Source organism: Tursiops truncatus, chromosome 7 (genome assembly GCF_011762595.2).
Source record: "Tursiops truncatus isolate mTurTru1 chromosome 7, mTurTru1.mat.Y, whole genome shotgun sequence".
NCBI classification, from domain to species: domain Eukaryota; kingdom Metazoa; phylum Chordata; class Mammalia; order Artiodactyla; family Delphinidae; genus Tursiops; species Tursiops truncatus.
The window spans coordinates 333673-358321 of record NC_047040.1 but is presented as its reverse complement, the minus strand read 5'-3'; the positions used below and the strand labels follow the sequence as shown (position 1 = coordinate 358321).

Genomic DNA, 24649 nt, shown 5'->3' with positions numbered 1-24649 from the left:
CTTTTATTTGAAAAACACGTTATGCAGTGGCATCACCTTGGAAGGGTGGCCCCGCAGACCCGGATTACAGGATGAATGTGCAGATTGGCGTGGGACCCACAGGCTTGGGAGCAGCCCTCCTCACGCCGGCCCACGGGGGAGCCCGGCACTGTCACCGCAGCCCAGAGGCGGTGCCCGCCGTCCCCGCCAAGTCCCCTGGAGTGACGCACTCCACTTACGTGGACTGTTTATGTTTACTAGCTGTCAAGTCTATGATTGTCTTTCCGTTTCCAGGGTCTAACGACAGCCTCACGTTAGGCAGGTTGACGGCACTAAAGCAGGAAGCGGCGTGTCCCGTGTGCCTTTTCACATCACACAGGGGCTCTCTCAGTGCGGGGTCAGAGCAGGACTCCTTTTTCCAGTTAACACGCGTTTTTAGAATGGTAGTAATGATGGAGGGATGGGCAATGAAAACCGCACAAAGAAGTTTAACGTGGAGAACTTTGATCATCCCCAAGGTCGCCACTTTGCAAAGTCCTTTAATTGCTCCGGTGCTGTGGGTGTGGTTCTCACCGCAGGCATCTTCTCACCTGCTGCCCTGGAGGGGTGGCTGAGCACCAGGCGTGCTGTGCTTCCGGTCCTGTGGCGCACACGGGCCACGCCCCTATGTGTGTGTGACAAGGGATGCCAGTTGTGCGTCTTCAGGGTGTGCTGTTCCCTCCCGGTTCAGGGAGCACCAGAAAGAAATCCATTCTTGGCACAGTACTTTGTAGGTGAAAATGTTAACGTTCTCTCAGGCACTTAAAGTTGGGCATTTCCGTGTCTGTTCTCAAGGCCACGGGTTCACTCGTGGGATTGCGCCCCGGCCCCTGTCCTGAAGTGACAGAGCTTGTCGCAGCTGGCCGGGGCGCGGGGGCCGCTGTGGGACTGTCTCTCCACGCAGCGCCCTGCCCGCCGTGACCCTGGATGCTGTCTTTTGCATGAACGTATCTATGTCCCCAGGAATGAGGAGAAAAGGGGGTGGCATTTCCCTGTAAACCTGAACTCGTTCATCCTTTAAAGACACATTGACGTTGCCTGGTTTGTGGTTCTTGAAAGTTTGTTTCCTGTTGAAATTGCCGTTTATAACTTTGCAGATATGTACTAATTCAGAACTCTTCGTTTACTCAATAAAATAAGGGAATATTTGCTATGGATTTTGATGGCTTTTTAAGCTTCCTTTCCCTCTACTTGCGTGCAGTTTTGATTTACACCCATGGAAGGTTATCTCATGTGTCAGGTGAACCCCGGAAACAGCCCTGTATCTTTTCACATCACCACCGACATCTGTCTTCATAGGCAGTTGGCCCCATGGAGCCCACAGGCTGTCTCATGCCGGCTGTGGGTGGCAACGCCCCTATGGAAGGCCAGTCGGGGAAGTGCCTTGCTTTTCTCAGCGGCCCCGCTCAGGCTCGTGGCCCCTGTGGTCAGTGTGCAGAGGGGGATGTAGGAGAGCCAGTGGTCTGCTGGCTCTGGGCCCGCATGAGCCTCCAAGGTGCCGGCTGGGAGCAACACTGTTGGCAGCTTTGGGGTTGAACTGCACGGTCCTTGGGCTTATAGTGCACAGAACACGTGCTGTTGGCTTCTTAACTCTGAAAATGAGACCGTTTTATTGCCTTTTCCCCGCAGTCAGCTAGACCCCACCTGATAAAATCCCTGGCCCGAAGTGTGGCAGCTGCTCAGATTCTGAACTGGCCTTTCCTCCTGGACCCTCTCTCGGCTGCCACGAGCTTCTGCTGCGTCCACGGAGCTGTCTGCCTCTTCAGCCCCTCTCAGGCCTCGGGGCTGCCCCACCCCTGCGCAGCGGCTGCAGCAAGCCGGCTGAGGACGGGGTGCTCGGGGCAGCGCAGGCCCCTCGGGGCGGGGGCCGGGCTCCCTCTGGGGTCTCGAGGCACCTGGCGCCCAGTGTGATGGGGGCGGGAGGTGGCTGGCAGCGTCTAGAAAGGCTCCTGTTGGCATGAACTCCCTGGGGGACCCCCCCTTAGAGCAGAGGACAGTGGATCACTAGGGTCTCCATTTCTTCCCCCATCACACCGGCCCGTCCCTCACTGACGCCCCCACTGCCGTCACCCCCGCGGGGATGAGGTGGCAACACCTCCGTGATGAACCCAGTGGATGCACAGGGTGACCAGTTAGGAGGGTAAAAGTTGTGTGGCCTTTACTTCCAAGAACGTTCACAGGCTGCACCTCCTTCCTAACGCACGTCACCTCCACACTTCCTAGTTTACTTGAATAGTTTGTTTCGGGGCCCTTGCCTCCGTCGCTCCAATAGTTCAGAAGATCCATAAGTCACAGCTTCTCAAACTTTAGACAAAATGTGTCATTTATTAGAACAAGGACGTGCACCCTGGACTACCTACACGTGTCAGCAGAGGAGACCCCACACCTGGCGGGCGTCATCCAGACAAGTGGCCCAGAGTGTGAGTGAGTTGTAGGTTGGCACCCCCGTTTCTCTTAACAAGGAAAGAGTCTTGTTTGCTTAAAAGGAAACAGAAGAGAAGACTCGGGAAAATGCCCCTGGGTGCGCCATGCGTGTAGACGTCACCCCCTGAGTCTCAGGTGACCACAGCCACTTGCAGACTGAGCCGTCACAGCCCTGGGAGGCAGGCGAACACACAGCAGGAGGAAGGGGTGAGCTGGGCCTCGGGCCCCTCAGAGTAGCCGCTTCTTTACCTCCTACTTTATTTTATGAACCATGTTTCCCATAAGAGACTCGTGACGTCCTAGTTCAGAAGTGGAGCCAGACGTGGTTTCCTGCGGCTCAGCAGGGTCACGCTTACCTGGGTGCTTTGGAAAAACCAGCTTTTCCCTTTTCTTATGGGATTAGTGATCACTGTTCCAGCCACAGAGGGAGCTTCTAGATCTTACACTCCCTCCATCATGTTAACCTTCAAACTTGACCTTGAACTTTCCAAACTGGAGCTGACTCTTGCTCCGCTATAAGGCAAAAAGTTTCAAAATTGTTTATTTTATTACAGAGTTTTGAAGAAGAGAATTTAAAGGTATGAAATAAAAGTAGCTGAGCTTCCTGTCTAAATGTGATGTTTCTCTTTCATCACCTGGTCAGACGATAAGGAGGTTACACAAAGCACAGTACTGCGCTTCTCAAAACGATGTCAAAAATTATCAGATGGATATTTAGAAATGTTTGGAAATAAAGAATGCCACAAAGAAAATCATCTGCCAGGGTGGCTCACTGCTGACTGACTGAAACGAAAGTTTTACCTTTGCAGTGTTTTTTTTTTTCAGTACGCGGGCCTCTCACCATTGTGGCCTTTCCCGTTGCGGAGCGCAGGCTCAGCAGCCATGGCTCACGGGCCCAGCCGCTCTGCGGCATGTGGGATCTTCCTGGACCGGGGCACGAACCCATGTCCCCTGCATCGGCGGGCGGACTCTCAACCACTGCGCCACCAGGGAAGCCCTGCAGTGTTTTTTTTTGAAGACGGTCAAACCTTGCACCTTTGAGAGCAGAGGCTGCCTGTGAACTCTGGGTGGACAGCAGAAACGGAGAGCTGTCCACCCATCCCAAAGCATTTCCTTTTGGAAGCATTTCCAAACCTGTCTCGTCTGCAAGGATTTGGTGGTTCTCCGTGCCACGGTGGGGCAGTAGCGCACCACCTACGTGTGAGCGGGTCCTGTGACTCAGAGCGACATTGACTCCTCCTGGCTGTTTGACAGTAGAGGACCTTGGACGCAGAGGTCTGGGTTTACAAACATTTAAGATTCTTCACCATGTCAGTTAAGGCTACACATACTCTGTGGCACCTAAAACTTGACGTTTAGCATCTTAAAAATGCTTACGCAATCTGCCTGTTGGTGTGCATTCTAATACAGGTCGTCCACGTGGACAGGGCTTTCTAAGGTCAGAGCCTGTCACGCCACCACACGGTCCAGAGCAGCCTTCACGCGCCCCGGCCGCTCCTGGAACTGGCCAGCAGAACCACGGCCCCACGGGCGTGCTCTGGGCGTGGGGCCCTCGCGTCACTGGCGTCACGACAGAGAGGCAGTGGCCCGCACGCTCCAGCAGCCTCGTTTACTGCCACTTGCTCGAAAACAGCTCCTTGCAGATTTATTCGCTTCGTCTCGTAGCGTCTGTGTTGACAGAGTTTGATGTAGGTACGATGTATTACGTTTTGATGCGGCTGACAGATTTAATAAAAACAAATGCTTAATGTCTGTTTGTGGTGCTTCTTAATCGAGTCACTAAATTGTGAGTTGACAATTTTTGTGAAATAGTAAGTACAGTTGTCCCTTAGTATTCACGGGGGATTGGTTCCAGGACCCCACAAATAGCAGAACCCCTGACAGCAAAGTCTCTATGTGAGATGGCGTCGTATTTGCATACAACCCACCCACGTGCTCCCGGATACTGTAAATCATCTCTACATTAGGTACAACACCTAATCCAGTGTAAATGCTCTGTGACTAGTTGTAAATGCAACGTAAGATGCTGTGTAAACAGTTGCCAGAGCGGCAAATTCAAGTCTTGCTTTTGGGACCTTTCTGGAACGTTCCCCCCCCCCGATATATTCCGTTCTCATTGAGTCTTCAAATGTGGAACCTGCAGATGTGAGGGCAGCCTTGTCTACAATGATAATATCAAATGATGGCTTTTAACCTTCCTAGAATCAAAGCAGTTTATTCCAGACGAGCTGTTTGTCCCGAGGCGGTCACTTGCTGGGCTTTGGTCTCCTGTTCGTCGGCCCATTTGTCGGCCCCCGAGCCCACCCTGGCCTTCTCACAGGAGGCTTCAGAGCTAACACCACCTCCTCACCTGTCACCTTCTGCTATGTAAAAATAAAGTCAGGTTTTGCAAGAACTCTGTGGTAAACTGTGCACTAGTAGCTTTCTGTCGGGCGGGAGGGCTGTGCGGGGCGGGAAGACGCAAGGGTCACCCCATGGACTTGTTCTCAGAACCAACGAGGGTGAGCGTCTTGGTTCTCACACCTTGAGCAACACGCCTGGAAGAATAAGTAGCTTATTAGTAGCTTCTACATCTTTTCTGAATTTTCACTGTGTGAAGGTGTCTCATTATGCAATTCCGGGCTACTTAGGGACACAACGGGCCTTGGAGTGTGATCCTGAACAGCTCAGCCGGAAACGAGCCTCTTCTGCAGTCAAAGGAGCCATGCCTCGGGCACAGCCCAGAGCCCTTGCTCGGTTTGGTCCCCGGAGAAGTGACAGTGCAGGCCTGTCGGGGGAGGGGACGTAGGCAAGGCACGCTCTTTTAAGGTGGCTTAGCTTATTTTAAATGTGTAATAAAAGCAGATTTTAATAAAACTGGTTCCGATAATTTCACGTCCTTACGTTGTCCAGGTTTTCTAATGTCAGTGAACGTTTCTCTGTGTCTTAAATCTGCGTGGTTGTGAGAATCCCAGAGGAGAGCTCTGCTATCCGGCATTGGTAGCCCATCCCCAGAAGCCCTGAGTTGGGGTCCCGGCTTCCCAGAGCTCTGAACTTGTCAATGTGAAAATAAGGGCTCCCTCCCGCCGTCAGGCCACGGTGGAGGGCTGCAGGAGCTTCTGCGTGGCAGCCCGGCCAGCAGGAAGCTCTCTGCACCAGCCTGCCTCCTACACACTTCATGCTTTAGGCTGAATAAACTAAGTTTTGGGTCTATAAACTGGTCACCGTGGGTAACTGCATTTGGTCCCCAATCACAGTGTGAAAGGATCTCGTTTTGAAACCCGTTGTGTTACTTCTAGCGTTTTGTAAACCGACTTAATAATCATACTTAGAGATGATGGTAGTTTGGGTGTTAAAACGCCGTACATTTAGAAGCTCGAGGTAAATGTCTGTCTTAAATTGCTTTTGAACAGTTAAACGTCTCCTCTGAAACTCTGCTTTAAGGTGACTTTCAAACGTGGCATTTAATAGTTACTAATCTCTCATAGAAATACATTAGAAATAAACCTTTGAGGATTTTTTTAAATAGAAAAGAGAATTTCTTGATCACAAAATGTTGGATGAAATAGAACGAGGCCAGAATTTTGGCTTCAGTCTGGTCAAAAGCAAACATCATTTTCAGAAGGGGAAAAAATTAAGTATTAGTTACTTTTGTGGTATGATTCTAGAAATCAGAATAAAATCCTTGCTAACGAACAATTCAGGGAAGTAGAAAACAGTATGACGAGTGTGATCCAGTGTTTTAAGAGAATGGTTAATGAGTTTGGCCTTAGAATACACGTTCTTTTCCAGATAAGTCAGCATCAGTTTGGCCTCTTACGTGCGCTCCCTCCTCCCCGTTGGCTCTATTGTGCCTGCGTCTTCCCCGGGAACCAGAGCCCTGGAGGTTCTCTGGGGAAGCGGGCTCTCACTTGTCACCGGTTCTCACCGTTGCTTTATGTCACACTGAGGCCTGCGTGTCTCCGGAAGGGCCTGGTGGCAGGTGCTGTCCCTCGGGTCTGCCCTTCTTCATCTCTCGCTCCATCGCCCGTTCACTTCCAGGCCTTTCCGTGGAGAGTCCTCAGCTTCCCTCCACCCGGAAGACCCCACCGAGCCTGAGCCCACTGGGCCCAGCCGAGCAGGGCTCCTCTCCCCTGCTGAGCCCCGTCCTCAGCGACGCTGGCGGAGCCGGGACGGACGACCAGGAGGAGCTGAGACACAAGGTGGGCGCCCCCGGGGGGCTTGCTGCTGGGGGCCTGGGCAGCAGGGGCTGGGGGTTCCCCAGTCCTGAGACCCTCCCACCACCTCTGGGGCGCTCGGGGTCCCTCTGCGCCAAGACGGGCCTCCTCATTCCTTTCACGTTCCTGGCGCCCGTAGGTTCCAAGTGCGGGGCTGTGGATCCCGGGGACCTGGGGTCTCAGCCTCCCCGCTTTGCTGGGAGGAGGCCTGGGGGTCAGGCGAGGCCGTGGGGCTGAGGGCTGAGGCGTTCTGGAGGTGCGTCCCAGGGGCTGGGCGTGTGGACTTGCGGGGGAAGAGTGAGGTCGGTAGGCAGAGCGCCACGGACCAGGCAGAGAAACGTGCCTGCTCGCTGGTGAGGCCACAGCCTGAAGCATCGCCAGCGAGGCCCTGGTCCCCAGATGCACGCTGGGAGACCCCCAGGTTTCCTGATGACTCCCCTGGCAGGTCCTGGAAGCCTTGGGCTCCCGCGTCGGCATCTGACTGCCCGGCTGGTGGGGGGGGGTGCGGGGGGGCTGCCCAACCCTCCCTCGGAGCCCGTTTGCCAGCTTCCTGGGATCCCTCCTCCTTCCTGTGTCTCCCACTTACTGTGCTGTTTTTCCTTTTTAATAGAAATTGGTGGGGACGCACAGTATTGGGAAGGCCTGAAAGGGAAGGTGGGGTTGCTCCCCTGCCTGTGTGTGGGCACCAGGCTCGGGGCTCTGTGGGGACAAAGCAGGACCTCTCGCTCTGCCCTGACCTGGGGCCTGCGGGCAGGTCTGCTTGCTGGTATGGCTGGCAGAGCAGCAGCTGTTTTGCTGTCTCTCCACTGAGTTTCCTGAGAGGTGCTCTTTGCTCTGGAAATCAGGCGTTGGCCCTGGCTACCCAGGCTGGCCACCCACGAGCTGCTGCTGACCTCTCTACTGCTGGCATCCCCTTGGCACCTGCAGTATTACTGTGACCTCAGCAGTGATACTGCCGTGGTTGTTTCTGAGCGTCTGTCTGGGCACCTTCACCCGCCACGGGAAGAGGAGCTGGTCTCGGGCCTCAGTGGGGACCCAGGCAGGAAATGCTCACCGGCAGCGTGCGTGCGACGTGTCCGCGATCCAGAGCAGAGCCAAGACGCTTGGCCACAGGGAGATCCAGGCAGGGAGGGCCGAAGCCTCCCAGACCAGGACCGTGGGCCTCCTGGGGCAGCTCTGGCCCCAGAGAGCTCACTGAGCACACAAGCTCAGTGATTTTTCAGTGGATTTGAAGCAGTCATTTTTTAATAGCACAAAGCCCAGAAAGAAAGAATTGACGAGCATGAAGTTTAGAAAGGCGGCCTGCAGGTGTCCGGGGCAGGACACCAGGAGATGCCATGGTACCGTGTGGCTGCCAGTGTTGTGGGAAAAGCTGGCGTGAGAAGCAGCCCACGGACGCGCCACACACAAGTCCCAGAGGGAGGACAGCAGGACAGGCTGTGAAGGGTCAGGTGGAACCTCCTGGTGTCCCCGCGGCTGAGGGGGCGGCTGCCGTAGCAGTGGCCTCCGGGACACACAGGAGGAGCGGCCTCTGCTGCCGCGACCTCCCTAAACTCCCCAGGGCCCCGGGGAGAAGTCTCAGACCCCACGGTGCAAACCCCGCCCCACCTTCCTCCCCGAACGGGTCACCTGCAGACTCGGACCCTCGCCCTGCTGCACTCCTTCCCTCGGCCGACTCGCCACCTCCCCCCACCCAGACCCTGACCATCAGGGTTACCACCCCTCAGCCTGGCTCTCCCTTCCCTGCGCCTCCTGACCAGCCCCGGCCCCCAGACACATCCTGAGCCCCACGCACCCCGATGTGCTCAGATAGGCCCCAAACACCCTGCCTTCCCACCCCGCTGGTGACCACTTGGCTCACCTTGTAGCCCCCCATCCTTGACCTCTGGGCTGGCCCCCCACCGCCCAGCCTCCCGGCCCCGCCCTCTCTAGGAGGCAGCCGTCTGTCCTGCCAGCCTCCACCCCACCTGCTCCCTTGGTCCTTCTGTGCGCTTTGCTGCCCAGCTGGGTCACTTCCCCGGTAGCTGGAGTTGCTTCCTGCCTGGGAAGCTGTCAGCTCGAGGGCAGGGACCTCTGTTCCTGGGCACGTCCCAGGTGCCTGTTGGCATGGCTGCAGACGTGGGAGGGTCGGCCCTAAATCCTCCATCTAGGGGAAGAGCAGCGGGGCGAGCGTGCGGGGGCGGAGCAGGACCAGGTGTCCGCCAGGTAGGAGAGGGTGGAGGAGAGGCCATGCACCGACCTTGACCGAGGCGGAGGCAGCTCTCTGAGGTGTGCTCAGAGTGGGGTGGGGCCCTGCAGGGATAAGACACAGCCCCCAGCCCAGGTGGGCACGAGGCCTGTGCTTCGCTGGGAGCGCTGTGCTGCCCTTCCCGCTCCTGAGGGTCCTGTCACCGCTGACTTGCCTGTGGCCCCTGCAGATGGTCAGCGGCCCTGTCGCAGGTTTAAGAGCCCCGGGGCTGGGCCACGTCAGCCAGCCTCCGGCTCTAACCGCCGGCACAGATAAAACGTACATCGCGTGGCAATTTTAATGACTTTTGTGTGAGTTAGGCTTAACTGTTGCTAATCACATACATTCATGCATGGGCAGACCTCGTATTATTGCGCTCCGCAGGTACTGCTTTTTTTTTTTCCTACAAATGGAAGGTTTGTGGTGACCCTGTGTCAAGTCTGCCAGCACCATTTTTCCAATAGTATTTGCTCACTTTGTGTCTCTGTGTCACATTTTGATAATTCTCACAATACCTCAAACTTTTCCATTATTATTGTGATTGTTGTGGTATCTGTGGTCAGTGAGCTTTGATGTTACTACTGCCACTCACTGAGGGCCCAGATGATGGTTAGTATTTTTAGCAGTTAAGTAGTTTTTTTTGTTTGTTTTGCTTTTTTTTGGCTGCATTGAGTCTTCGTTGCTGCCCATGGGCTTTCTCTAGTTGTGGGGAGGAGGGGCTCCTCTTTGTTTGGGTGCGTGGGCTTCTCATCGCGGTGGCTTCTCTTGTTGCGGAGCATGGATTCTAGGCACGCAGGCTTCAGTAGTTGTGGCTCGTGGGCTCTAGAGCGCAGGCTCAGTAGTTGTGACGCACGGGCTTTGTTGCTCTGCGGCATGTGGGATCTTCCTGGACCAGGGCTCGAACCCGTGTCTCCTGCATTGGCAGGCAGATTCTTAACCACTCTGCCACCAGGGAAGTCCCAATTAAGTAATTTTTAATTCAGGTATGTACATTGTTTTTTTAGACATAATGTGGGAATTCCCTGGCAGTCCAGTGGTTAGGACTTGGTGCTTTCACTGCCAGGGTCCCTGGTCAGGGAACTAGAATCCCTCAAGCTGTGCAGCATGGCCAAAAAAAAAGGGAAAGACACAAGGCTGTTGTACCCTTAATAGACTACAGTATGGGGGAAATGTAATTTTATATGCACTGGGAAACCAGAAAAATTCATGTGACTCACTTCGTTGCAATATTTGCTTTATTGCGGTGGTCTGGAACCCAACCCGCTCTCTCTCTGAGGTGTGCCTGTATCTGTGTGTTAAGCAGCTACAGTCCTGTGAGTGATATCTGAACAGTAATTTCATCACAAAATGAGTAATTAGCTTCACTATATGTTGCTGTTTAAACAGCAATTCTTTTCTCAAAAAAGAATAATATAAAATGAGAAGAACATCTGGGGGCGATACAGCGGGGCTTATATCTTTACTTAGAAGTGACGCTCTCAGGAAGTGCGCGTGAAGATCACGTGACAGCGTTAACTTGAGCAGAAGAGCTGGCGCGCTAGGACCGTCGGCGACGTGGCCGGCTGACACGCTCACGCTGTCTGCACTTCTTGCAGTGTGCGCCCGCGGACGAGGCCTACTTCATAGCAAAGGAGATTCTTGCTACAGAGCGAACATACCTGAAGGATTTAGAAGTTATTACCGTGGTATGAAACCTAAGTCCCTTGTTGCTTTGATTTTCTTAATACTTCTTAAATCTGGGCCAGAGACACAGGATCCCCCCCCCCCGAGACCTGCGTGTGTGTGTGTGTGTGTGTGTGTGTACATGTTCTGTTAAATACGCCTGCCTTAAAACATGTCTACGTCAGGTCAGAATAGTGGGTCCGATTTTCTGTGAACCTGGGAATATATCCCTTCGAAGCTTTTCACCCAGAATTGCTCTGTTCTGTTGTGCAAACTGGCTGGTCAGCCGCGGCGCTGATTTGAGCTGGCCTCGTGGGGGCTCCGGGGCCGGTGCTGTGTGTCGTCGGGGGCCAGGTCCCTGGGTCACCCTGAGCTCTCCCGGCAGTGGTTCCGGAGCGCTGTGGTCAAGGCGGACGCCATGCCTGCGGACCTGATGACCCTGCTCTTCTCCAACATCGACCCCATCTATGAGTTCCACAGCGGCTTCCTGCGCGAGGTGGAGCAGAGGCTGGCGCTCTGGTAACGGCCGCGGGCTGCCCCGCCCGCGTCCCCATGCCGTGCGCGGGAGCGTCCCAGCGTCCTAGCTAGTTCACGAGGGCCGCTGTTGCACGAGACGGCGTTAGTCCATAGGGAACGTCACTTGCATTCCCCCTGTTCCAGAGGAGGGGGCAGAGGCAGGTTACAAGGAGACCCCTTTTGGCCCGGTCACTACCATTTGGAGGATGGCTGAGATGTGACAACTGCCTCTGTCAAGTACGGCCGCGCCCTCAGAGGTGCTTGCTGAGCCTGGGACCCCCCGTGGCACTGGCAGCAAGCGAAGCGTATCTCACACGCTGTCGCGAGGTTTTGACCGTGTCTGTCTGTCCGTCTCCACTCCAGGGAGGGGTCTTCCAGTGCCCAGGCCACAGGCGACCACCGACGCATCGGGGACGTCCTGCTCAGCAACATGCTTCAGCTAAAGGTAGCGCGGGCGTGCGCGCGGCTCTCGGCCTAGCAGCTGGCCGTGTGGGCGCCCGCCTCCCCGCCAGGACAGTGTTCCCCTGAGAGTGGTGCACGAGTCAGGGCAGCTTTCCCCTCAGGCAGCGCGGCGTCCCGAGAGGACGGCGTCCGGGTCAGCGCGCGCTCCGCTCCGAGCGCTATCGCCGCTCGGGACACGCCCCCTCAGGGCAGGTCCTCTGAGAGCCGCCTTCCGCGCAGCGCAGCGCTGGCCGGCACTCTCGTCCCGACACGCTCTCCTCAGGATAAAGCGCGCTCCCCCAGGGCCGCGTCCCGCCGGGCCGGGCTCCCCTCAGAGCCGCGGGCCGGTGCAGCTGCTCCTGCTGAGCTCGCGCCCGTTCCCGCCTCTCCCGCGGCCTCAGCGCTCCGGGCGGCGGCGCGGGTCGTGCTTCCAGCGCTCGGCGCTCTCGCGGGACCGGGACCGATGGGGTGGGCGCCGCCAGCGCGTCGCCGAGGCCCCGCCCCGAGGCCCCGCCCCCGAAGCCCCGCCGTGCCTCCAGGCCCCCGGTTTTCGGGGCGGGTGGTGAGCGCGTCCCGGAGGCGGAGGCGCGCGGCGTGAACTTAGGGCCCACACGCACGCGCGGCCGCCGGGCGGCGCTCCTCCAGCCCGGCGCGTCCCCTGTGATGCCCACCGAGGCAGACCGGTGTAGGGGGAGACCGGACAGGTGAGGGCGGGGCCCGGGGGCCGCCGCTCAGCTGCCCCCCGCCCCGCAGACGCTCACCCGCCACTTCCAGAGGCTCCACGAGGTCCTGACGGAGCTGGAAGCGGCAAGCAGCCGCCTGCGGAGGCTGGAGGCGCTGCGCCGGGACTTCGAGCTGCAGAAAGTCTGCTACCTGCCGCTGAACGCCTTCCTGCTGAAGCCGCTGCAGCGCCTGCGCCACTACCGGCTGCTGCTGCGCCGCCTGTGCGCCTCCGACCGCCAGGACCCCGACCGCGGCGACCAGGACCGCGCCGACCGCCGCGGTGAGTGCGCGCCCAACACCCAGCCCCCGCGGGCACCCCGTTCTCCGCCCGCGGCGCCCAGGGCAGGGGGTCGGTGGTCTGCTTCTGAGCCGCACACCTGGGGGGCCACGTGGCCTGGGGGAAGCTTCTGATGTCGGTGGGCTTTGTCATTCCTGACTTTGGTGAGAGGGACGAAGGAATAAACCCTGACCCTTGTGACCTCAGATAGGACTGACTTCCAGCTGCAGCACAAACGTAGAGCAGGAAGTCACTGCCTCTCAGGTCCGGTCACCGCTGTCTGTCTCTGAAAGTACAATACGAAGAGCTAGGTAGCCCTTCCTTCCAGCGGGTCTCCCGGTGTCCTGAGAATAGATCAGATAACTTTCTGACGTACAGGGAGCAAAACAGACCGTATGATGTGGACAGCGCCCTTCCTCTGCATCCTAAAAGCAAGTGTTTTGTGTTTGCCAAAAAGGAGGGGACAAAATTGCCCAGAATGTTTCCATGCATTTTAGGGGAAATGTGAAAGAAGAGCAGCACAGGTAAAATGAGGGTGGCGACGCTGCTTTGCCCGTAACGTTAAATAGTTGTTTATAAAGACTCTGCCCTTTCTCTTTACCGAGCGTGAGCGTTGGCTAGTCAGCAGTTTGGGCTGAACGAGTCCACGTTTCAGGTCATCTGCAGGGACCCACACTTGCTGTCCCTAGCAGTCCTGTGAGGAGTTTGAGTACAATGTTCCTGGAATTAAAACCACCTTTAAATTGTCAGTTCCTGTCACAAACTGGTGGGTGGAGGGTTTCGACCATGCCACCCCCAGCTCACCTGCCCGGGCACCTGTACTGAGGGACCTCCCCACGCAGAAGCCCTCAAGGCCATCACGGAGGTGACCTCCACACTCCAGCACAGCCTCGTCCGGCTGGAGAACCTCCAGAAGCTGATGGAGCTGCAGCGGGACTTGGTCGGCATAGAGAACCTTATTGCTCCCGGCAGGGTGAGTGACTTTGAGAAAGTTCTGTGAACTGGTTACTGTTTTTAATTGAGATATAATTCAAAATGTGTGACTTGGTGGCTCTCAGTATATTCGTGAGGTTGTGCAACCGTCACCACTAATTCCAGAACATTTTCATTCCCCGAAAAGAAGCCCCATCGCTGTCAGCAGCCGCCCCCGCCCCGCTCCCCGGTCCCTGGCAGCTTCTCATCGGCTTTCTGTCTCTGGGCTTCTCTCCGGACATTTCATACACATGGACTCTCACGGTGTGTGGCCTTCTGCGTCTCACTTCTTTCACTCAGCGCAGTGTCTTCAAGCTTCATTCGTGTTGTGTGTTGTGTTGGGGCTTCATTGCTTCTTGTGCCTGAATAGTGTTCATTCTCTGGAGACACCGTATTTTGGTTACCTGTTCATCTGCTGATAGACACTTGGGTCGTTTCCACTTTTCGGCCATTGTGAATAGTGCTTCTGTGAGTGTCATGTACAAGTCCTTGTGTGAACATGTGTTTTCATTTCTCCTGGGCACAAACGTACATACCTAGGAGTGGAATTGCCGGGCCTGTGTTTAACGTTTTGAGGAACCGCCAGAGTTGTCCACAGTGGCTGCACCACTTTACGTTCCCGCCAAGGGTATAGAATGGTTCCGACTTCTCCATATCTTTTTTTTTTTTTTTTTTTTTGCGCAGTAGGCGGGCCTCTCACCATTGTGGCCTCTCCCGTTGTGGAGCACAGGCTCCGGATGCGCAGGCTCAGCGGCCATGGCTCCCGGGCCCAGCCGCTCCGCGGCATGTGGGATCTTCCCGGACCGGGGCACGAACCCGCGTCCCCCGCATCGGCAGGCGGACTCTCAACCACTGCGCCACCAGGGAAGCCCTTCTCCATATCTTGTCTTTGATTCTAGCCGTCCTGGTGGTACATAGTGGCATCCCTTCGTGGTTGTGATTTGCATTTCCCTAGTGACTAACATCAAGCATCTTTTCATATGTTTATTGGTCATTTCTGTGCCTTCTTTGGAGAAATGCCTGTTCAAGTCTTTTGCCCACCTTTTAATTGGGTTGTGTTTTTACTGTTGCGAGATTCCTTATCTACTCTGGATACCAGACCCTTGCCAGAACATGACTTGCAATATGTTCTCCCATTTTGTGGGTTATCTTTTCACTTTCTTGATGGTATCATTTACAACACTGAAGGTTTTAATTTAGCTGATGTCTAATTTGTCTGTTTTTTCTTTGGTTGCTTGTGCTTTAGCTGTCATAGCTAAGAAACTGTTGCCTGATCCAAGGTATGAAGGTTTACCTCTGTGTTTTCATCTAAAGGTTGTTTATGTTTTAGCTCTTACATTTAGAGCTGGTCATTTTGAGTTTTGTGTATGGTGTGAGATATGGGTCCAACTTTGCTCTTTTCCAAGTGGATGTATAGTTGTCCCAACACCTTTGCTGAACTGTCTTCACTCCTTTGTCAAAAATCAGTGGGCCATGGAGTGTGAGTTCGTTTTTGAACCTTCAGTTGTATCCATGGGTCTGTATGTCTCCCAGGCTGCTTACTTTCTGTCACTAATTCCTTTTGCTTTGGACTCAGTACTGTCAGCAAAAGAAAATTGTTTTAAGGGTTGCACAAGTCCAGTGGTTAAGAATCCATGCTTCCGGGCTTCCCTGGTGGCGCAGTGGTTGAGAGTCCGCCTGCCGATGCGGGGGATGCGGGTTCGTGCCCCGGTCCGGGAAGATCCCACATGCCGTGGAGCGGCTGGGCCCGTGAGCCATGGCCGCTGAGCCTGCGCGTCCAAAGCCCGTGCTCCGCAACGGGAGAGGCCACAACAGTGAGAGGCCCGCGTACCGCAAAAAAAAAAAAAAAAATCCATGCTTCCAATGCAGGGGGCGCAGGTTCGATCCCTGGTCAGGGAACTAAGATCCCGAAAACAAAGGGTTGCACAGGGATGTGGGATGTTCCTGTCTCAGCACAAACGTAAGAGTATTGGAGCGTGGGTGTATAAATCCTGTTTTGCATTAGCCCTTGTTAGAAGAAAGGTACTGCGAGTGTGGGACCATGAGCTCAAAGAAACAAGACTAAGACAGGAAGGTTTTGCCCTCCTGGAGCAGGGCCTTGGCTGGGAGCTGGGAGGGCTCTTGTTACACTGTTGTTTCTCTGAGTGCCCCACGCAGTGACTTATAGATGGTGGCCCCAGGAAACTGTCACCAGAGGGGCAAATAAACAAGAGCAGCCACGTAGAGCAGAGGCCGGGGCGGGCTCCCCGGGGCGGCCTTGCTGCCGTCACCGCTGCTATTAGTCAGGGTCTCCGAGGCCTGCCTTAACCCCCGGGGTTCCTGGCCTCCCCAAGTGAAATGCATGCATCAGTCAGAGACGAGCGCACCCCAGTTGTCTGAGCGCAGGGTCGAAGAGCAGGGCTGTGAACTGAAGGTGGGTGACGAGGCCCCGAGGGTGAGCACTGCCAGGCATTGAGGAGGCGGGACCTCGGGGAGCGCACCCCCAAGGGCTGGGGTCTCTGGGGAGCGGCGGAGCTGGCCCTGCAACGACGGCAGGGAGGCCTGCCAGCTGCGGCCCAGAGAGGGCTGGGGGCCGCCCTCCTCCTCCTGCAGGGCTGTCCCTTGGGTTGGGGCTGGTTTCTCATCTCGCTGTGTCCGTGAGGATTACTGGGTGAGCTCTCCTCCCTGTGCCCTTGCTCAGGTCATCTGAGGGCTGTTAAGGCCGGGGTGTTCTCGGGGCACCAGCCCGTGCTGTTTGTCTGATAGAACAGCGGACGGTAGAAGAGTCCCCAGAAATCGTCCAAAGCGGACTGTTGGGGTCCCCGGGACAGTGCTTCAGCCAGGGCGCAGGCAGTTAGGGATGTCAGACATCTGTGCCCCGGAGGCAGGTGCGGGGCCTGGCCTGGCGGTGAGGGGAGCCCCGAGTCCCGGGGGGAGAGGGCTGCCCGGGACACGGGGGGCTTCCGCTGAGCCTCAGCCCACGGGAGGGTCTCACTCTGGGCCGTAGCACCTTCGTGGCCTTAGGAATCCTCTGCTCAAGCACCAGGGTGGCAGCTAACAAGTCCCCTGTGACGTTTGGTGGGAACCAGGTGTCCTGTCCTCCTCCCTCCCATTCTCAAGCTGCCCCGCCCAGCTTTTCTCAGAGCTGAACTCACGTCATCTCCATGGTGGAACCTTCCAGAAGCTGCCCCTCAACAATGCCCTTTGCCTTGTGTGCCGGCTCTCAGCACAGCCGGCCTGTGGGAGCTCAGAGACCAGGCACCGAGTTAACCGACACCAAACGGGATGCGGGTGACCGAGGGGAGCGGACGGGAGGGAGGCTGGAGGGGCACGGCGGGTCCTCAGGCATCCATCCGGGCAGGAGGGCGCCGCGGAAGGGCCCGAGGTGCCCTCGGCCAGCACACAGGGACCCCGATGGTGTCTTGCAGGAGTTTATCCGCGAGGGCTGCCTCCACAAGCTCACCAGGAAGGGCCTGCAGCAGAGGATGTTCTTTCTGGTAGGTGCGATGGGCGCGGTCCAGGCGGGCGGCCTCATTGTCAGGAGCCGGAGAGGGTCGCAGAAACACTCCCGGGCCTGCCACCTTCCTTATGCTGGGTTCTGGGCACCTGTCTGCAGGATGAGCAAAAGCCCGAAGGTAGAAAAATCCACACACCTGTGGCTGCAGGACCGCTCTGCTCGTGCCAGCGTCAGTTCGCAGGGCCTTACTCATGAGCCCAGAGGTCCTCCCAGCAAGTCCCTGCCGCCAGCAGGTCCCCTTTTGTCAGCTCCCTTCCTCGCGCCCAGCTAGTGGATTCAAACCCCAGCCTTCCTGGGTGGGGGTGACTTTCAGGACCAGCCCCCCAGCGCCTCCCGCCGGCCAAGAGGTCTGCTGGCCCATGTGGTTGCTGGTCACCCCTGGGCAAAATGACTGTACGAATGGAACAAAAATCCTTTTTCTGCCAAAAACCTCCAGCAAATTGCGTAAGCACACGGGGCCCTTGGAGTTGAAGTTGGTCTGATTGTTAAGATGTTGAATCCTTGTTACTTGTTTTTAGAATTCATTTTTCTAAAGCTTCTGGTCCCTCAGTTCTCAGACATGCTGCTGTACACAGGCAGAGGTGCCTCAGGGACCAGCCGCTTCCGGATCCGGGGACTCCTTCCGCTGCGTGGCATGCTGGTGAGCGCCCGGCGCCGGGCGGGTCCGGACCGGGGGTCGGGGCCCGCGCCGCGTGGCAGCACCTGCCGGGCTGTTCACGCCTTTTCACCCTGTTATGGCTACTGTTCTCGGTGCTCCAACAGCCCCACCTGCAGCCCCTCCAGGGCCTCTTGACCAAGGCCACCAGCCCCTGCAGGACAAGGCCCAGCTCCGCCAGGAACCCACCTACTCCTCCCAGGGAGCCCTGTCCTTTGGCGGGAGACTCCGTGAAAAGCCCGGGTCGGGCGCTGGGGCCACCGCGCTGCTGGAGGGGTTGGGTGCTGACGCAGCTTTGAGAAGAGAAAGCTGGACCCCGAATTCTTAAGACTGTAGAGTGTTCACTTCCTCGATTTTATACTTCTCTCTTTTATACTGACGATTTGGGTTTCTTTGGGCATCATAATTAGTCATTTCACACACACACACAGCTTTATAATGGTAAAACAGAGACCACCACCGCTAAAGAGAGGGTGGGCTGCAGGGCAGGACTGGCCCCAGGGAGGCTCCCGGTGACCTCCACTGAGTCGTGCTGTGTCCTCTCGTTTGTCCTTTGACCTCCACCCCGTGAAGAGGCGCAAGCTCTGTCTTCAGAGCTCTTGAGGGGCTGGGCCGCACCTCATGCTCTGTCCACACCACATGCCGCCAGGGCGTGTCCGCATTCCCACCGTCTCAGTGCCGCGTGGCGTGTTAATATTGTCTCTGATGAGCGGGAATTCTTCGTCTTAATGGGATGTGGTCTGTCTTCTCCTCCGTGGTCAGTGCCTTCTGTGGCCTTAAAGGTCATGGAGAGACTCCCTCTTGAGTGTAAACCTAGACTCGGCCTGGAACCCATCTTTGGGAACAGCAGAGATAGGAGGCCAAGTTCAGGTTTTTGCTATAAAGATGTGCTGTTTGTCCAGAACATCTTACGCAGTGAGCACCTCTCCCTGCAGCCCTGCCAGGCCCCGTCCAGGTGTAGGATGGGTGGGGTCCGACCCCTGTCCAGTTCCCAATTCCCAAAGCGTCAGCGCCGTCCTCCGCCCCTTTCTCCTTCGTGGCGTCTGGCCCTTCTCCCCGCCATCCGCACCCTGGGCACTGCACCACCTTCCAGAGAGCATCAGCGCCTCCGCAGGTGTCTCTGTAACATTTGTTCAGCTTTTCCAACTCTCAGCAAAAAGGGGTCAGTTTGAATGACCTCACCTGCCATCCCTGGAAGCAGACCCCATCCGTTTTAAAGTATACTTTTAAAAAGTATACCTTCAGCATAGAGAAAACCTGAAGATGTACAGTGAAAAGCACTCATCGTTGTACTACTGGCCAGTAGTAAGTGCTGCCAGCATTTCGCCATCATCTGCGGAACACCCTCCACAAGCTGCATTGTAATCCGCACTGGCTTTGCTCGGCAGTTCACCTCGAACACCTCCTGTGTCCTCTGCTTCTGCCACCGGCTCAGGAGCCATGAGTAGTGGATTGGGGCGCCGAAGCACACTTTAGTTAACCAGCTCCCTGCACCGGACGTTTTGGCTACATCTAGTTTCTCAGAATTAGAAACAGCACCATTGGATCTTTCTACGCGTCCGTAGTTACGGCCTTGAGATAAACCGCCACGCGTGTATGTGAGCCTGGGGCTCCCTGTTCCCACTGAGTGGCTGTAGGAGCGGCTGACTGGGTGGCCTTCCCTCCAGGCCCGTCTGCGCCTGCGCCGCCCCAGCCTTGGGCAGCGCCGGCCATCCACCCCGTCCTCCGCGCCCCAGGGATGGCCAGCAAGGCCGCTTCCTGCGCCCTCTGCTCTCCCCCAGGAGGCACCGGGTGCGTCTGTCGCTCTGGCCTGTTAGTGTTTGTGAAGCGTTCCTAAACCCTTCCAGGTCTCAGGTGCCTTCCAGGTACGTAATTCCCGTCACTTTGCCTGCACTTCAGTGTCACCTCAGAGTTTATAAAGTCCCTCCAGACGGGGATCGCGTTTGTCTTGTCCCTAGAATGGCCACGGGCACAGAGGCCCGACGAATATGTGTTGAAAGGGTGAACTTAGATGTTTTTCTGTGGTCGGTCTGTCCGTCTTTTCCTAATTTAGGGTTTCTGTCCTTGGCACGGGCTCAGAAAGTCTTTCCCACACCAAGACTACGTTGCTGTGGGACTTTCTTTGCTGCTGTGCTTACGGTTTCTTCTCTTTTACCTAATCCGCCTAAAATTTGTTGGTTTTGATGTTTTTAGGTTGGGATGTAACATTTTCTCCTCGTATAGTCAGTTTTCCCATTATTTGTTACATCCTCCATTTTCTTACTGATCCCAAAGTCTGCCTTTATTATATAAAAAATTCTTGTCCTTACACTTGGATTCTTTCTGAAGGTTCTGTTCCATTTCTGTCTGTCCCAACATCAGTCTACACTCTTCTAATTAGTGGTGGTGTAAGGGTTAGTCACTGTGTGGGTAAGTTCCTTCCCTTATTTGTCCTTCTTTTTAAACAGTTCTTTGCTCAAGTATTTATTTAATTCTTCTAAATAAACTTTGGAGTCATTTGGACAGATTCCTTCAAGAAACAACATTGGCGTTTCTGTGGAAATTGCATTAAATTTACATATTGACTTGGAGGGGGCGGCCGACATCTTGATAACCTTCTCCTCCTGGCTGCGCTCCTGTTAGTTTCAGACCCTTTTAAGTCCAGCGGGAGGCTCGGTGGTTGGCATCCCATGTTCTGGGGTGGGTCACCTGTAACTGGCTGGTCCTGGGGACAGACAGCCAGCCCTCGCTCCTGACTGTGGAGGGAAGGATGGTGACTCCTGGCTTGTGAAAGACACCGTTTCCTTCTGTTTGTATATAAGAGATACTATCAGAAATAACGTGTGGGATTTTGGCAAAGGTGTTTCAGCATGTGGAGGGGGATGGTCACTCTTCTCCCTTTGACTTTGTGACAGGGTGGGTTCCATCAGTCACCTTCCTCATTCCTAGAACAAGCTCACTTGGTCAGAGGACAGTTTCTCCTCTAGGCTGTTAGGTCTGATTAAGGAATACTTTGTTCTGGAGTTACTTCTCTTAATCTCTTATAACTGAGATTAGCCTGAATCTAACTCTGTTAGCGTTTGGTACCACTTTATAAACATGAATTGTCCAACTCCCTTTTCAACTAAAATGCTCAACCTTTTTTCCCGTGCTTGATTTTCAGCTAATAGTGCTGGACCCACCGGTGAGTAGTTGGGTGCCCATGGCCCTCAGCTTGCCCACCTGGGCAGCAGGCGCCATGGCGCGGGGATCCCTCGTGTCTCCTGTAACCCCTCGTAGAGTCGGCGTGGGCTTGGTCGGCACCTGTGTCCTGCCGCAAGCTCGGGTTCCGCCAGCCCCGCTCCGGGTCACACTTCCCTCCTCTCCCGCCCGCAGGTGGAAGAACGTGAGAATGAGTGGTCTGTCCCGCACTGTTTCACCATCTACGCCGCTCAGAAGACAGTCGTGGTGGCAGCCAGGTAAGGGCCTTCCGCCCGCGTTCCGCATCCCAGCGGCCCTGGTCCCCTCTGAGTTGTGAGAGTGTCGCGGTCGCGGGGACACGCAGCCCCTCGAGCACTGCATCAAAGCTACGCGACCGCAGGAGCAGCTTCACTGTCCGTGGGAGCTTGTGACCATTGAGACCATCCGCAGAGACTGGCTGTGACACTGCTGGCTGCTCAAGGGAGGGGGCCGGCGGGCTAGTGGGGGGAGCCCGGCGGGGCGGCCACACCGAGGCCTAGCGTCACGTGCCTCCCGCCCCGGAGCTGGGCAGCAGGAGGCTGACTGGGCCGTAGCACAGGAGCAAACAGACGCTTTCCCCACTCCCCACACCCTGTGGACAGCAAGGCGACCCGAGCTCCTGGCGGCCTGGACGCTGTGCCTGGTCCCTCCCCTGTGGGAGCCCGCGTCCCCAGCTTCTTCCAAAGGTGTCGTCCTGTGTCCGGGCGGGCGGCGCCTGGCTCTCAGCTCCCATCCTGCGGGGTCCTGGCTGATGTCAGAGCACAGGGCACTGGACTCCCACCGGGAAACCCTGGCAGCTTAATTTATGATCCAGGACCCAGTCTCATATTTCAGCTTCACAGCCCCGGAGACCTAAACACCCGTTCCAGGAACCAAGTACCCTGTAGAGCACCCCCGTTCCAGCGTGACAGGTGCAGGCTGGGCCTCCAGCAGCATCCTGACAAGCCCTCTGGACCCGAAGGATAGGGCGCACGAGGGGGAAGCAGGCACCCTGGCCTTCTGCCCTCCAGTGGGAGGGGGCCCTGCCCAGTGGCTGAGCTTCGGCCCTGCCCCGCAGCACCCAGCTGGAGAAGGAAAAGTGGATGAGGGACCTGAACGCTGCCATCAATGCAGCCAAGAGCAGCGCCGACACGGCCCTGGCACCGCTGGGCAGCGTGCTGTGCCCCCTTCCCCGCAGTGAGTGCTGGCCGGGCCCCCAGGAGACAAGGAAGCTTTCCTGTGGGTGTCACCCAGGTCACGGGCAGCCCGCTGGGCCCACGTGCTCTCCGTCCACGAGGGACGTTTCGGGCGGGCGGGAGCTCTTCTGGCAGGAGCAGCACGTGGTCTCGCACCCTGCCTGCTGCTGGCCGGGGGCGCGGGCGGGTCCCGTCTCCTCTGAGCAGGGGCTGACTTCTCCCCCAGGGCCCTCCGACGAGGTCTCTCTGGAGGAGTCGGAAGACGACGCTCGCAGGGCCCGCTGCTCCTCAGGGGGGCCGGGCCAGCACCGGGCCAGCACCGCCATGCACGTGTGCTGGGACCGCACCACCAGCATCTCCAGAGCCGACCGCAGCGCGGCCGTCGAGGTGCGGCCACTGGAGACCCTGCTTGTGTGGGCTGATGGGACACCCGGGGTCCACGGTGGCAGGGGAGAGCAGCCCGGGTGGGCGGGGCCGGGAGGGCGCCGTCAGGAGCTCTCTCCGAAGGGCCTGTCGCCCCGGGATCCTGGGATGGCTGCCTCCCTCACCGGGAGCAGCCTCTTTGCGCCTGGGCCACCTCTGCCTCCACTTGTCCTGAGCTTCCGCGGAAGCTCGGGGAGGGACCAGCAGAGCAGGTGAGGAGCGTGAGTGGGTCCTGACACGGCGGGGGGCGGGGGGGGGCGGGGGGGGCGGGGAAGAGCGGGGATTGTGGCCAGCTCGCTGGGGCCTGCAAGACGGCGGAGTGGCCCTGGACACCGCGTCCACCGTCTGTGCCACCCCCTCACGTGTCAGAGGCGCGGGGCCCTCGTGAGCATCAGCCCCGACGGGGGCAGAGGCCTGCGTCATGGGGAGGGCCCTACCGTCTGTGGATGCACTCGGGCCCGTGTGCCTCGCCCCAGCGCGAGGTGCGAGGACGGAAGCGGTGGCGCCGGCCGGAGGGCAGGAGGGCCAGCGCAGAGCGGCGCAGGCCTCGGGGCTGAGAGGGGCGGCCCCTCCTCTCCCTAACAGCGCCACGCTGCAGGCCGGGCCGCTGGCTGCGTGGGCCTCTGTTTACGGGGCACCCCTGCCCCCCACCGCCTGAGAACCTTCCTGTCTGGGCTCCGTGTCACAGGGGATTGGTGATGACGGGAAAGAAACTGAGCGCCATTCTACTTCGTTGTCCAGACTTTTTACCACCCTCCTTTGTTAGCTGCCAACGAGCAGAGCGTCAGAGCACGGGGAAGGGCACTGCGTTCGTGTCAGTGCGGAGCCAGCGAAGCCTGTGGGGGGTGACCCTGGGGAGACACCTGCTCCCAGGAGGCCCCTGGGAGGACAGAGCCCGCAAGAGTGGCTGTCTTGGGGCTGGCGGTTCTTGGACACCCGTGCCCACAGGCTTTGCTTTTCCTTCCAGAACCAGCTCTCGGGATACCTGCTGAGGAAGTTCAAGAACAGTAGCGGCTGGCAGAAGCTGTGGGTGGTCTTCACCAATTTCTGTTTGTTCTTCTACAAAACTCACCAGGTAGGGGTGCTTAACCGAGCCCGAGGGGGGCTCTGCCCTTGGCACTGCAGGACCGCCAGGCCCGCCCACCGCGCCCTCACAGAACCCCCTCGGTTCTGAACGAGCCTGGCCCCGCCGCTGCTGCCGTGTGGGGAGAGGCGGGGGGGGGCTGGGCGCCTGGCGAGCGCGTGCCCTGCTGCCTTCCAGGATGACTGCCCCCTGGCCAGCCTCCCGCTGCTGGGCTACAGCGTGAGCCTCCCTGGGGAGGCCGACGGCATCCACAAGGAGCACGTCTTCAAGCTCCAGTTCAAGTCCCACGTCTACTTCTTCCGGGCTGAGAGCAAATACACGCTAGGGAGGTAATTTCGCGGGGGGCTGCCAGGGCCCCCCGTATCTCCTCGGCTCTCCCTCTTCCACTGAGGACACCAGAGGCGGGTTTTCTAGGTCCTAGAAAGGAAGGACTGAGCACTGCTTCCAGGCTTTTAACTGGCCCATGCTGAGTCCCATGCCCTCCTTATTTGGGGTCACTCTTGGGAAGACAGTTGAGCGCAAGCCCACTGGTCTGATGGTCAGAGCACGCCCGCTTCCCAATCTGCTGTGGGCGGGGGACGGGTCCCGGTCCTGACGGTCCCGAAACCTCTTCTCAGGTGGATGGAGGTGATCAAGAGCGCCAGCACCTCACCAGGGAGGGCCGGGACCTCCGAGGAGGAGGCGTGAAGCCCACCCTGCCCGGCTGAGGACAGACCCGAGCAAGCAGAGCAGCACGTGCCCATGACTGCACGTCCCGTGTCCCCCCTCCAGACTGGCAGTGGATGGGCCTCACTCACAGGGACACCTGGGAGGGGCACAGTCCCCTCAAGACCCAGTCACTCCCTTGGCCCCGTGGGGCAGCGGGACGAACACACATGTGCGTGGAAATGGGCCCGGCTCCATGCACTGCCGAGGCTGGTGCCCACCTGCCCTCTCTGCGCCTCCAGAGCAGGACCCTGCCCTTCAGGCTGGGTGAAACGGGGGGTGGGACAGGGCCCCTGGGTCACAGCCACATGGAAGTCCAGCAGAAACCACTCTGCCGCCCACCCCACAGACCTCTGCAAAGTGGAAAGCAAAGTCCCCGTAATTTATCAGCCCCCAGGAGGTGTGCTGTGCTAACCTGCGTGTGGTTAAAAATAAAGGGCATCTCCTGTATGCCTGC

The 24649-nt window shown here is 57.5% G+C and overlaps 1 protein-coding gene across 10 annotated transcripts in view; it reads left to right on the top strand.

The window, feature by feature from the left end:
* Nucleotides 1-24642, top strand: part of FARP2 (FERM, ARH/RhoGEF and pleckstrin domain protein 2) — a 92993-nt gene extending 68351 nt beyond the window's left edge. For 8 of the 10 annotated variants that reach the window (XM_033859389.2, XM_033859390.2, XM_073806987.1 and 5 more), the window contains 14 exons: nucleotides 6463-6623; nucleotides 10461-10550; nucleotides 10913-11046; nucleotides 11407-11488; nucleotides 12238-12487; nucleotides 13327-13457; nucleotides 16864-16932; nucleotides 17503-17592; nucleotides 20962-21044; nucleotides 21863-21981; nucleotides 22207-22367; nucleotides 23371-23478; nucleotides 23665-23816; nucleotides 24105-24642. In XM_033859389.2, coding sequence (XP_033715280.1) covers nucleotides 6463-6623; nucleotides 10461-10550; nucleotides 10913-11046; nucleotides 11407-11488; nucleotides 12238-12487; nucleotides 13327-13457; nucleotides 16864-16932; nucleotides 17503-17592; nucleotides 20962-21044; nucleotides 21863-21981; nucleotides 22207-22367; nucleotides 23371-23478; nucleotides 23665-23816; nucleotides 24105-24174 — 1700 coding nt within the window. In that variant the 3' untranslated portion in view covers nucleotides 24175-24642. Of the gene's footprint in view, nucleotides 1-6462; nucleotides 6624-10460; nucleotides 10551-10912; nucleotides 11047-11406; nucleotides 11489-12237; nucleotides 12488-13326; nucleotides 13458-16863; nucleotides 16933-17502; nucleotides 17593-20961; nucleotides 21045-21862; nucleotides 21982-22206; nucleotides 22532-23370; nucleotides 23479-23664; nucleotides 23817-24104 lie in introns of those variants that run through there. The other 2 variants (XR_004527306.2, XM_019934703.3) reach the window with 2 other exon arrangements.
* Nucleotides 24643-24649: the final 7 nt, after the last annotated feature.